Source organism: Onychomys torridus, chromosome 16 (assembly GCF_903995425.1).
Source record: "Onychomys torridus chromosome 16, mOncTor1.1, whole genome shotgun sequence".
Classification (NCBI taxonomy): domain Eukaryota; kingdom Metazoa; phylum Chordata; class Mammalia; order Rodentia; family Cricetidae; genus Onychomys; species Onychomys torridus.
This window is the reverse complement of record NC_050458.1, coordinates 32,000,527-32,014,266: the sequence shown is the minus strand read 5'-3', so window position 1 is coordinate 32,014,266 and position 13,740 is coordinate 32,000,527. Positions and strand designations below refer to the sequence as shown.

The 13,740-nt window shown below is 47.2% G+C and overlaps 1 protein-coding gene across 3 annotated transcripts in view; it reads left to right on the top strand.

Moving 5' to 3' along the window:
- Positions 1 to 11,390: 11,390 nt before the first annotated feature.
- The window catches only part of Kcnq3 (potassium voltage-gated channel subfamily Q member 3), a 308,826-nt gene continuing 306,476 nt past the window's right edge, over positions 11,391 to 13,740 (top strand). For 2 of the 3 annotated variants that reach the window (XM_036208986.1, XM_036208987.1), the window contains exon 1: positions 11,391 to 12,238. In XM_036208986.1, the coding sequence (XP_036064879.1) occupies positions 11,850 to 12,238 (389 nt within the window). In that variant the 5' untranslated portion in view covers positions 11,391 to 11,849. The remainder of the gene's footprint in view (positions 12,239 to 13,740) is intronic. The other variant, XM_036208985.1, reaches the window with a different exon arrangement.

The following is a 13,740-nucleotide window of genomic DNA, read 5'->3' as shown; positions in this document are numbered from 1 at the left end:
AAGGTAGCCCAAGGGACCAAATGCAGGCAACAATAAGGACTGTGAGTCCCTGTTGGCTCTGGGCCACATCATAGCCTACTAGAGGTGGATGTCATTGATAGCTGTGCCACATCCCAGCCTGAGAAGTCTAGCAGAGCTTCCCCAAGGCCACTTAGAGACCCAGGGCTGGGATTGAAATCTAAGGATTTTAATCACAGAACCTGTGCCATCACAGGCTTCCCAGGAAATGCCTGGATTTTATGTTTGGTGATATGTAAGTTAGCTAGGGGATTTTGTCTCCACAAGGAGAATTTTCTAATATTGAGGACATTATCCTCGGGGCTCTGGAGAAGGAACACCGACTTGAATCTCTGCTCAGTGACTGCTTCGAGATCACGCAATCCATATACACCCTGAATGCATACTTCAGGTCGCACCTGCTTCATCAGGCAGTTGTGACAACTTAGTGAAGAAGGGAGAGGGCTTTGCTTAGAGCCTGGACTCAGAAGGCATCTCCAGTGCACAGTGAACATGTCACTCACTGCACAATGGAATCTGGGGGCAGCTATGACCCTCTGCACTGTTCCAGAGCTATTCAAGCAGAACGAAAAGGACTTGACTACACATAAAACTAGGTTAACATTTGATAGCCTAGATTAATTACCCCCTCGGTGGAACATGAGATCATTGCAATGTGTTTATGCCATTAGCTGAATTGTGTCTTATCCTCAGTTCATACATTGAAGGCCACACTCCCAGCGGCTGGAATGTAATTACATCTATAAACAGGACACAATTAAAGGAACAACTGATGGGAGAGTAAGATGGTTTCAACGGGTAAAGGAGCTTTCTGCGCAAGCCTATAGACCGGAGTTCGATGCTCAGAGGCCACAAAAAGATGAAAGGAGACAACTAACTCTGGAAAGTGTTCTCTGACCTCCACATATGTACTGTAGCATATGCACTCTCCATCCCCAGACACAACACACACACACACACACACACACACACACACACACACACACACACACAAGACCCAGTGGACAGACCTTAAGCAGGACATCACTTTCCTAAAAGCCAAGGAAAGCAACGTCTGGAGGATACAGCAGCATTGCATTTTGACATCACCCTTTGGCTTTCAGGACTGAGAGAAAGCCTGTTTCTATGGGTGACACCAGTCAGGTGTGTTCTGTATGCAGCAGCCCTAGCAAACTAATGATGTCTATAATCAGCATTCTCTAAATACAAATAGAAAACACTTCAGTTTGTTACATGTATGTCATAATATACAGCTGAGCTGTTATATGAAATGTGGGTCACTGTTGCAGATAATGAATCCATATTGGGCTTGGCACCCAAAAAATTCTCTTCTAAATTGGATGTAATATTAATAATTAATATTGCAGTATTCATAGTTAGTCAGTTACAGGTATTAAGTCTATGTGGCCAAGTTTGACAGGTGCTAAGTCTCTTAACACTGAGTAATTAGTAGTCTTTCTATTTTACAGGGGAGGCTGAGACTTAGCATTTAACCTGTCCAGGGCCAAACACTGGGAATTTGGGGGGCAATATTCCTTCCCAGAACAGGCTGTTTCAAAAGTTTGACTGTTTTTGTTTGTTTGTTTGTTTGTTTTTCGAGACAGGGTTTCTCTGTGTAGTTTTGCACCTTTCCTGGAACTCACTTTGTAGACCAGGCTGGCCTCGAACTCACAGAGATCTGCCTGGCTCTGCCTCCCGAGTGCTGGGATTAAAGGTGTGCACCACCACCGCCAGGCTTCAAAAGTTTGACTTCTGCCTGTTGAGCATCATTGCATAGGTAGGTATCCCCAACCTCCTGTTCCATTATTAGCACATGCCAGCTTCCTTCCAGAAAGACCTTTCCAAGAGAAGTAAAGGAGACCCTGAATTTAATGCAGTACAAACCTGTGACTGACTAGGGTACAATGACACTTTTACGATCAGAATAAGGCCATGGGGAGCTTTCCTGTTGGCACAGTGTTTTTCTTAACACCTAGGCAGACTAAGCCTTGTGTCTGTGGGGCAAGGTACAGAGACACTGAGATCTGCTCTCCATAGAGTTGGTCCAGCAGACAAAGGAGGTGGGAAACGTGTCTTTGATGTCTTCCTTTCAAATGCACTGAGTAAGTGTCTTTGCCTGAGTGTCTATTCATCTCCCACAAGCAGACTCAGGGCCAGGCACTCCTGAACTAGGGGCTCATTAGCAATGAAATGGAAGTGGGTAATTGGAATATGTAAATGACACGGACAAATTGGGAGTTATAAACAATTAAAACCCAAAGAAAAGGTACTTAGTTAAGTGAAAGAAAGGAGACTGCCCAGGGAGCCAATTACTGGAGCCAGAGGAGGGCCAAGGAGCCTAGTCATGAGGAAAAGAAGATGTGGCACTGGGATGTGCTCATTTCTGTTTCTAACATGCCAAGTGACCCTTTATTTTTTCAGGTGCTAAATCTTGGTGACAACCCTTCCTAACTACATTACCAGCTGTCCCTGACCTCCAGGATCCCACAACTTTCTTGCTGGCCCTTAGTGCCTCTTACCTGGACTGAGCTTTGTAGTTGGTCTCATTGAGTTTGCTTTCCTGTTCCTGCTCTATCCTCCAGTCCTTGGTCCTTTCTTGAACTACTGAGACTGTATCACACCTGTCAATGTTTGAAGCTCTTCACATCCACAGTGTATTCACAAGCCTGCCCGTGAAGCCTCTATTCTGTTCAAGCTTTCCTCCAATTAGCTCCCTCATTATTGCTGGAAGTTCTACACTTTGTCTCACCTCCAAGTGTTTGCTTATGCCAAATTCCTGCCCAGCCCAGCATGCTCTCTGAACAATATACTGCAGTTTAATGCACAGACAATGGAATAAGATACTTCAGGCTTGATTCCTGAGACTGTTGTTTCTCAGCCATGTAACTTTGAGTCAGAGGCATGATTCCTCTGCCTCATTTTCTTTGTGGTTACTATGGGGAACAATAAACATAATGATTTCCTAATTATTATGAGGATTAAATAAAATAATCGCTCTAAAGCACACAGCCCAAGTCACAGGTAAACAGTAAACATTCAATAGATGGTGGTGGTGGTGGTGGTGGTGGTGGTGGTGGTGGTGGTGGTGGTGGTAGTTGTAGTGGTAGGCATCTATCATTAATCAGGGTATCGAAAAGCAATGATGACACATGGCAAAATTGCTTTGCATTTGTATATCTCATATTTACAACTAATAGTGAGTTAATTACCGAGTCTCTTTGCTTTTGCTTCTACTTCCTTTAGATGGAGAGCAATGAATGACCAGGAAATAAGTAAATGCTCACTGGAAGAATGAATGAGTGAGTTCATTCAGTGCATAGGTTATTTCACACAATCTAAGTATTTAAAGGAAACTAGCAAAACTACTCTTAATGAACATGCAAAATTACTTTAAATGTTAATGTAAAAATTTCAATTACAAGGTAAGGGAGAGTCCTACTATTATTGCAATATAGAGTGAAGACGAGTACCACTTAGCTCAGAGTTCCTTTCCTCCTTGTGTGCCCAACCTGAGCAGTTTTCCCCAATGCTGTTCCTTGGGGAAATGTTGTTGTCTCAGGTGCAGAGCCTGGGGATGGGATGTGGAACAAGAATGAACAGGGCAAGAATTGTCCCACTGTGTAGATGAAGAAACTGAGGCAAGATTTGAGTCCAGTGAATTGTCACAGAGCTAGGGCTATCTTTTTGTGTTTATTAAAAAAAAAATTATTCATTTTACATACCAACCACAGATACCCCCTCTCATTCCTTCTCCTGCTTCTCCACCCTGACCCATCCCTCATCTCCTCTTCCAAAAGGATAAGTTCTCTCCGGGGGGACTGCAAAGCCTGGTACATTCAGTTGAGATAGGATCAAGCCCCTCCCCACTGCCTCAGGGGTGAGCAAGGTGTGTTATCATAGGTAATGGGGTCCAGAAAGCCAGCTCATGTACCAGGGACAGATCCTAATCACACTGCCAGGGGACCCTCAAACAGATCCAGCTACACAACTGTCTCTCATATGCAGAGGGTCTAGTCTGGTCCCATGCAGGTTCCACAGCTGTTGGTCTAAAGTTCGTGAGTTCCTATGAGCTTGATTCAGTTGTCTCTGTAGATTTCCCCATCATGATCTTGACACCCCTTGCTCATGTAATCCCTCTTCCCTCTCTTCTACTGGACTCCCAGAGCTCGGCTTGGTGCTTGGTTGTGGATCTCTGCATCTGCTTCCATCAGTTACTGGATGAAAGCTCTATGATGACAGGGTATTCACCAATCTGATTACCGGGGTAAGTCAGTTCAGGCACCCTCTCCACTATTGCTGGTAGTCTAATCTGGGGTTGTCCTTGTGGCTTCCTGGAAATTTCCCTAGCACCAGGTTTCTCCCTTACCCCATAATGTCTCCCTTGATTAAGATATCTCTTTCATTACTCTCCTACTCTGTCCCTCCCCCAGCTCAACCATCCCATTCCCTCATGTTCTCATCCCCCATTCCCCCCTCTATTGCCCCCATCCCCAGTTTACTCATGGGGATCTCCTCTGTTTTCCCTTCCCAAGGTGATCCGTACATCCCTCTTAGGGTTCTCTTGTTTCCTGAGCTAGGGCTATCCTAACACTATCCTTTAGTTGCCCTCCTCTGCAGAGTGGCACGCTTGAGGATGCCCTTTGGTTGCTTCTCATCCCTTTTCAGGAAGATTGTTAAAGTGAGGAAGCTCTAATGTAGAGAGAAGCCAGACAGGGAAAAAAAGACAGCAGGGTGTGGAGAAGGGGAGGGGTTCAGGCAATTCCAGTGTCTGAGTTTTCAAAAATAAAAGTGGGTATAGAATGTCGTGGAATCCTTTCATTCCAAACATATTTCATTTTGTCCTGCATTCACAATAGACACAAGCTTGCAGCTTGCAACACATATCAGATACTTTACTGTGGCTGTGATTAAACACCAAGACCAAGAGCAAGTTACAGAGAAAAGAGTATTTTGCCTTATGGATCCAGAGGGATAAAGTCCATAATAGTGTGGGAGGCATAGTATGGAAGTAGGATCACATTTTCACCCACATGCAGAAAATATATATAATTTATTTATTTATATAGTTAACATATATATGTATATATGGAGACAGAGAGGGAGAGAGAGAGAACTGGAAGTGGGGAGAAGCTATAAACCTTCAAAAGCTGCCCCTAGTGATGTATTTCCTCAAGTAAGGTGCTGCCTAAAAGTTCCATGACCTCTCTAAACAGCACCACCATGTTAGGAAAATATGCTCAGTTATGTGAGTTTATGGAGGATAGTTCCCATTTAAAGCACCACACCCAGTCTCCGTTAAGCAAGAGGTGCTATCCATGGCTGCAAGGAAACCTGTATTTCCCAAGCTCTTCTCGGAGCTGACTACTACCCAGGTACAGAACAAGCATTTGGGGACTTACATAGTTGAGAAGAACTGGCTTTGTATGATATTCTTTGGTGGTGACTAAGGAAGTGCATTCCTCAGTGCGTGGATAGGGCATTAGCAGGAGACTAATGGGCAGAGGATCCCATTCTCTACAGAGAGAGTGTCTCTTCCATTTCTACTCCTGATAGCAAGATCCAGCATATTCACCTTGGTGGCTGGCTCCTTCTTCTTCCAGGGAAAGAAAGAATGGAGGCTCAGTGTTGCTTTTTGTCATTTACATTCTGTGGTGGCCTTGACAGTTATCACCATCAGAATATTAACAGTATCTGTGGGTAACAAACAAGACAACAAATTGTGACCATTGCAGTTTGTCCCAAATTGTGCATTTTTTGTGCAATAAACAATGAAAGTAGACTTAAAATTGGTCTGCAACAATAGCATGATATTCTTTGGAAAGGAGGGACAGGGCATCCAGGAACACCATCACATATGCCCATGAACATGAGCCTTTCCCCTGCTCATTTGATTATAGTCATAGTAACCATGTCCAGCGCATCATCCCACCAGTTGATATTTGCAATTCAAAGCAAAACTTCCAGAGGAAAATGTCTGAGGCTCATAGACAACTATTCTCAGCCTTACTGTTCATTTCCAGGAAGCATCTTCTCTGGCACCTGTATGTCATTTCTATATATGAGATAAAGATTAGAAAAAATAACGAGCTGGTTTGATGGTATGAGTGTTTTGCACTTAAAGGATTTGTATGTTAGAAGTTTGGTCTCTCGATTGGCTGTATAAGGCGGAAGAAGCTTTAAGATATGTGGTCTATGGGAAGGTCATTAGGTCACTGGTGGAACTGTCCTCAGAAAGGATGAAGATGAACCTTGTGGGACCCATGTTTGCACCATCTAGAAGGTTGTTACAGAATGGCCACTCCCACTCTTGGCTTCCTGTCTTGCCATGTGGTCTCTGGACCAGAAAAGAATCCAACAATCTGCCTGGGGGTGACAAGCTTAATGTTGTAGGATTAGCTATTTAGATTTTTATCGTTTAAGCTACTTTCCTCTGCTGAGGACACATGAAAAGATATCCTTTATCTGTTACTCATTTATAGAAGCTTCTAATTCATGAGGGAGAAAGAGTTCCTTTGCTCTAGTGTGAAGTGATACAAGACCTATGCCATTGTGCTGCCTGCTGTCCATCTTCATGAGAATGCACTCTGTAGGCTCAGATATATGAACACTGGGTCCCCAGTAGTTGGCACTGTTTGGGATGAGTGTGGAACCTTTGGAAGGTGGAGACTTGTTACAGGATGTATGTTACTAGGGATAGGTTTGGAATTTCAAGCCTCAGCTACTTGCTGTTTGTGCCCTCTGCTTTCTGCTTGCATTTGAAGATCTAAGTAGTCAGTGATCTGATCTTGCTGCCGTGGTTGCTACATTGTTGCTATGTAGCCCTGTTATGATGGATTCATCTCCATGGAACTGTAAACTCAAATAAACTCCTCCTTCTACAAGTTGCTTCTGGTCATAGTGTTTTATGGCAGCAGCAGAAAAATAACTAATACAGAGTCCAGATTCCTACACTAGCGGCTGAATCAGTGGATCTAACTTAGGGATCCACCCAAATAAATCCACCCTGTCTTGCAAAATATCAGTTTGGACTTTTAGCCAACAATGATCTTAAAGAAATATTTTCTTTATAAAATTCCCAGCTTTTGATATTTTGTTATAGCAAGAAATTGGACTATAGTAAAAAATCAAAAGTATTTAGAAAAGCAAGAGGTAGCAGATTTGAGGATTAGCAAGTGGCTGGGATTTTAATGTTATAGGATGGACTGGGACTCAAAAGTAGGAGATGCTAGAATGTCCTGTTGGTTTGGACTATGACTCATGCTGCTCTTTTTTGATACACTGTCACGCTCTTGCTATTATGTCCCTTTGTCATCTCATGATCCCAGGGACGTTAAGGATATAGGACATGTGATTCCCTTTAGCGAGAATGCTGTATTGTGATTACATGGCCCCTCAAATGGGACTTACTGTGCATCATGCCTTTTATGATATTTCAAAACCCTCTATTAGAAATCTAAACAGCTTTCTCCACTGGATTATAAAACCATTGAAATAAGTCAATTTTCCGGACTCAATTACCTGGCAGTTCCTTTACCCTTGGGTTTAATTGGATCAGAGTCATGGCTTTGATACTGAGTTTGCTTCGTCCTTTGAGAGGCATGGAAATGGCCTTTGTGTCTCCACCAAAACTCCTCACATACCTGAAGGTCCAAGGTGCCATTATTTGATGAACACACTTTTTATTACATGCTGACTAATAAAATATTATGTCTCTGTACTGGTTTCACTTCCATTGCTGTGCTAAAATACTGGCAAAAAACAGCTTGGGGAAGAAAGGGTTTATTTCATCTTACAGGTTACAGTCCATCATTGAGGGAAGCCGAAGCAGAAGCTTGATGTGGAAACCATGGGAGGAATTCTGCTTACTCATTTGGCTTGCTCCTACATTTACCTTCAGCTACTTTGCTTATACACCACAGGCCCACTGCCTAGGGATGGCACCACCCACAGTGGGCCCATAAATAGGCTCACAGGCCAATTTGATGACTGTAATTCCTCAGTTGAGGATCCCTCTTCCCAACTGAATCAAACAGACAATCAAGACTAGTCATTACATCATTTTCCTGCAGAGCCTGAGTTTCAGCTTGGGTGTTTATCTGGCAAGGTTTTTTGAATGCCATCATCATGAATACACAGGTCTTTAATTTGAAATAGCTAACACTTATTAAGCATGAAGATTTTCCAAATTAATCAAAACCCCTAAATTTTTCATATAAAAACCTAAGTTGAATATGTGCTGGCAGCTTGACACTGTCTCCTTATAGACTACTTACTAATGCTTTATTTGAGAATGAAGAAGCTATCATGGGACATGTATGCAGGTAGGATTTGGGAGAGGACACTTAGGTCTTGATCATGTTTAGTGCATAGTACTTACTTTTTCATCACTGTGACAAAAGATCTGATGAACATCTTGATGGGGGAAAGATGTCATTCAACTCTTTGCTTTGGAGGGTTCAGTTCATAGTTTCTTAGCTCCATGTACCTTGGCAAAACATCATGGTAACAGGAGCATGTGATGGTAGAGTTCTGACCTCATGGTGGAGAGGAAGCACAGAGAGGTATGGGAGGGAGCGATGGATAGAATGCCTCAAGAACTCAATCCCTAGTGATTTACTTCCTCCTGGTAAGTCTCACCTCCTCCTAAAATTTCCACATGTCTATTGGTGAAATTATTAAGGCCACTCCACATAGTTAAAAGGGAGGTTTTTATTTTGTGGGGTAACTTACAAGTGAAGGGGTAGGTTACAGGGTCTGGAAAAGGTGTAGCACAGTCCGGCGATGTTCTCTGGAGAACTCTGTTCGGTCTACCTCCAGCATCCAGGGTCCAGGAACCAAGAGCGCCAGTGCATCCAGATCTCAGGTCTCCAGGGTCCTCTCTCGTCCCCGCCTTGTAGGCATGACAATTACCGGAAGCCTCAATGGGGGTTGGAACTTCCAGATCAAGGCTGGAATGGCTACCCACTACACATGTCCTAAGATAGAGCCACCAAATAGGGGCCATGCACACTCAATGCATGAATCTGTGGGAGACACTTAAAATTCAAACCATGAAATAAGTAAACACAATATAGACATGATAGCTTTAGGTAGTGGCAAGTACAAGTGGATTCATAAATGAAACAGGAATTGAGGAGAGAGGGCAATTTTCAAGAAGGTACTTCTAAATAAGGGAAGACTGTTTTGTTGCTGTTTGGCATTGCATTGGGTCAGAAAGGATACTGTTATGAACTTGTGGAGGCTACATTACTTACAAAGAAGAGGTTTGTCTGGGCTATGTTGTGTTCCTAGGCAAGGGCCTGGATCTTGAAATAGCCTTCTTAAGCAGTAAGACCCGAATTGCTGCAGGGCGGTTCATGACAAGAGAAAGAGGAGATATGCATTATGTGTGTGCTCTGGTGTCTCCCTTCTTATAAAGCCAGGATTCAGTTATGGTGACCCCACCCTGTTGTCTTTTCTAATCCTGATTGGATCCCAAACACCAGAGGTTGATTACCTTCGTTTTCTCCCTCTCTGAATACTTCACAATGGGGATACAATCTCAACATATAGAGCCCTGGGAGATATACTCAAGCCCTCTCTACAGCATAGCCATATGTGTCTGGTGAGGGGTGGGTGGGCAGAGTCCAATAAGTAAGCTAGAGCATGTTACTGTCTATGTGTGCATTAGGGGTGGGAAGCGTTTCTAACAGGCAATCCCTTTTCCTTGGCTTTTTCTCTTCAGAATTCGGGCTGACTTGTTACTATGCTCCAACTAATTGTGGAACATTAATTCTACTTATAATGGGGTCAGAGCTACCCTGCTCTGAGCACAGTTGAGGTCACATAGCCTGTTTCATGCACACATTCCCAGTCTAACTAATACCTATCTTTATTGAGGACGGACATGAGTTTTCCAATTTTCTGATTCATTCTCATACGAGTCAGCTTCTGGGAAAAGTATTCTGATGCAACAAGCAGTTTATTGCTGTGGTAACAACTTAGTTAACACTTTTATCTTTCTGGATAACCTTCTGGAGGCTCCTCCCTTCCTCTCCTCCTCTGACATCACCTCTTCCCCACTCTACATGTGCTCTGATCCTTCAGCTTCTCTTTGGTCCTGATCTTCCAACTTCCCCAAGCAGGCGCCTGCTTTTTCTTTCCTTTTTCTTTTTCCTTGTAGACTAAGACTGGGTTCCCAACCTTTCTCCACCATCCTGACAGTCATGAGAGGGGACTTGGCAGTAAGGAGTCGTGCTACCCTAGGGCACCAGGCAGGCTTCCCCAGCCTGCCTGTGGTGAGTGATGGAGGCACTTGTCCTCTGCCAGTGGTGCCAATGACTGACCACACTACTTCCTCAGCCACCAGCAGAGGAATGTTTCTCCTCCACACTGCTGTCTTGAAGGCTCTTCTGGACATTGTCATATCTGCTCTTATTTTGTCACTTGTATCTCTCCTTAAAATGTCACCTCCTCAGTGGGGTCTTCCAGGGCCACCAGCTCCCCCCAAATCACGGTCTCATGGCTCCTCTGATTCGGTTTCTACACTAGAAATCATTTAGCTCACACTTGCTTTTCCTTCTGGCCTTCTATCTGTCACTCAAGTTTTACGAGCACAAGGGCCTCAAACCTTGGGTGGAGAGCAGTACCCTGTCGCAGGACAAAGTCACTGCAGTGGGTTCAGTGAGTCCCCTGAAGGATCCTAATGGCGTCAGAGGATCCTAAAGGCTGGCTCCCCTTCCATAAGAGTCAGGAGCCAAGCAGAAATTAGGATAGTAATTCTGGTGTTGCATTTCTCAGCTCTCTGCCCACCTACACGTATAAAAGGCTGCCTAAAGACTACTGGAAGCAGTAACCCCCATGAGTCCTGAATACGAGCATTGCCACCACTGAGCCAGTGAGTGAGGTGTGCCCTTGCCTAACCCAAGCAACTTGGATTTTTACCTCCAAAGACAAGCAGAGGAGGTGGAAATGAACATAAAGCTACAACCAGTTTCTGCCCACCCCCCCTTTTATTTTTTCCTCTCGCCCAAGGGGAAACCCCAACGCCCACGGGGTTTGGGGAGCTCCTGCGCCACCGCCGCATCATTCACGACCCAGCAGAAGCAGCAATAGAGGCCTCAGCTCTGGCGATGAGAGTCCCCAAGGTTAGCTTGGGTAGGGGGCAGCAAGGTAAAGGCGAGGCACCGCCTGGGCCTCCCGCAACCAAGGGGCGGGAACGATGGAGCCCCACCCCTGCGAAGGAGGGAGGGAACCAGAGAGCGCTGCGGGTGGTGAGCGCTCCGCCCAGGCGCGCCTGCTTCTGCTGCTGCTACTGCTGCTGCGGCGGGGCTAGGGCTGGAGCGGCGGGCTGGGCGCGGGCGGGAGTGGGGAGGAGGGAGGAGGCGGCGGCGCGTGTGCCAGGCGGGCGGGCGGGAGGGCGGCTGGCACAGGGCTTGTAAATAAACTGCGATGCTGTCTCGGGCTCGCCGGCCCGGGTGCCGCCGCCGCCGCCGCCTCCCGGGAGCTTCAGTGCCAGGCTCCCGCTGCCGCGCGTCCTAGCGCCACCGCGCCAGCCTCGCGCGCCCTCGCGGGGCTCCCCGCAGACCCCAGCTCCTGGCACCCCTCGGGGTCCCGCCGCGGGCGGACCCGCTCGGGATGTGACCCCTTGACTCTTCATCCGACCTCCCCTGCCCCCCGGGAGGCCCGCCTTTGCCTGCTTTTGGGGGGGGGGGGGGGGAGGGGCGCGCGGATCATGGCATTGGAGTTCCCGGGTTTGCAGCCGCTGCCGCCGCCTCGTCCACGCACCCCAAGAGCCCCTTCTTCCCAGAGCAGCAGCGGAGAAGGCGAAGCGCCCGGTGGGGGCGAGGCAGATGGGGCTCAAGGCTCGCAGGGCGGCGGGGGCGGCCGGAGGCGGCGGCGGCGAAGGGGGCGGCGGAGGCGGCGGGGCAGCTAACCCCGCCGGAGGGGACGCGGCGGTGGCCGGCGATGAGGAGCGGAAAGTGGGGCTGGCGCCAGGAGATGTGGATCAAGTCACCTTGGCACTAGGGGCCGGGGCCGACAAAGACGGGACCCTGCTGCTGGAAGGCGGTGGCCGCGAAGAGGGGCAGCGGAGGACCCCGCAGGGCATTGGGCTCCTGGCCAAGACCCCCTTGAGCCGCCCAGTCAAGAGGAACAACGCCAAGTACAGGCGAATCCAAACTTTGATCTACGACGCCCTGGAGAGACCGCGGGGCTGGGCGCTGCTCTACCACGCGCTTGTGTGAGTACCCGGCCGCTCGGGGCGCCCTTTGGCGACCGTGCACCTTAGGGTTCGGGGCCAGGCCTGGAGGTGAGGAAGTGCCTGTGGTTTTGGCCACTCAGAAGCGCTCTCTGGCTTAGGTTGGAGGTGGGCGGGGGCAGGGGGATCTGTCTGGCTTTAGCCCATGGTTTTCTGCTGTGTGACTTCACACCAGGGTTTAAATGACCCAAACGTGGTTACCAAGCTGACTTCGAGATTTGGACTGGCGAGTGCGCGCGGGTGCGCGTTTATGGTACCTTCTGGGATGTTGTCACAGAAGCTTAAAAGAATTAGGTGAATGTAGCAGTTGAGTAGGACAAAAACGATCCTCCCATAAGCACTGTTTCTTCTTGGGGTGGCCAGCTTGCTTCTCTTGTGATAGTTACTCAATTCAGATGATACATCCCAGAGTTGGGGACGGTAGTGTGCACACTGCCCATAGTGGTGTGTGTGTGTGTGTGTGTGTGTGTGTGTGTGTGTGTGTACACGCTCGTGTTACCTTGAGTGTGTTACTCTTCCTAGGGCTCCATGCTGATGTCAAGAAGGACTTGGTTTTGCTCTAACTGGGGGCTTGGACAGGCCAAAATTCAGGTCTTTGTGTTCTGTTAGGAAAATGAATGGAATAAGAAAGGGGCGGGATTTCCAACCTTAGTCCAAGGGGTTGAGGTATAGCAGAGCCAGAGGTTGGGTGAGTCTCTTTAAGGCTGGAACATCCCTATGGTTTTGGGGTTCAACATCCTATAGTTTAGGTTCTGCTATCTCCGTAGCTCCAGTTGTTGCCCATCTATCAGCTTGGCTAGACTATGGCATTGGGCACCTGAGAGTACTGGTGGGAAGTTTGTCCCCAGGGACTCCTCCAGAAATGATCTCCATGCTGGCGAGGAGGTAAATGCCAAGCAAGAAGGAAAATGGAAGTCCAGATGTACCGATTCGGGGCTGGAAAATACACCCATATTTAAAAAGGAAGAGAGGATCCTAGCAGAGGGATTCCCCACCTAGGGCTGGAATTCTGACTGTCAGAACACCTGGGATGTGACAGGGCGCTTCTTGCTACCAGCTGCTTTCTGGCTTTGGCTTAGGAGCTGTATGGCTGTCAGGGTTTGGGCAGGAAATTGGCTGTGACCTTGACCCTGGACCCTTCCTTTTTTAGGCAATTGGTTTCTCTCCAGTTGGCCTTTGACTGACAAAGAGAGGAAGAGGTCAGGGAATGTCTTCTGTTTGTTAAGTACCTGTCTGTCTTTGAAGATTGGAAGAGCTTTTCCTGATTTGGCCACCAGGTGGGGGCGTCCACACAGAACCTCCGATTTGTGCAACAGGTTTCTTCCAGGTTACAAAAGCCTTGAAGAGAATGCATCCCTGAATACTCAGGGGGCAGCTGGAAGGAGGAGGAAGCACTTTGCCAGGGACTTGGATTTGGGTTGGTCAAGCCTTTGATCCCTGTGTATTTGCAGGTGTTGGGAAGTGTCCGACCCAAAGCTTAAGTG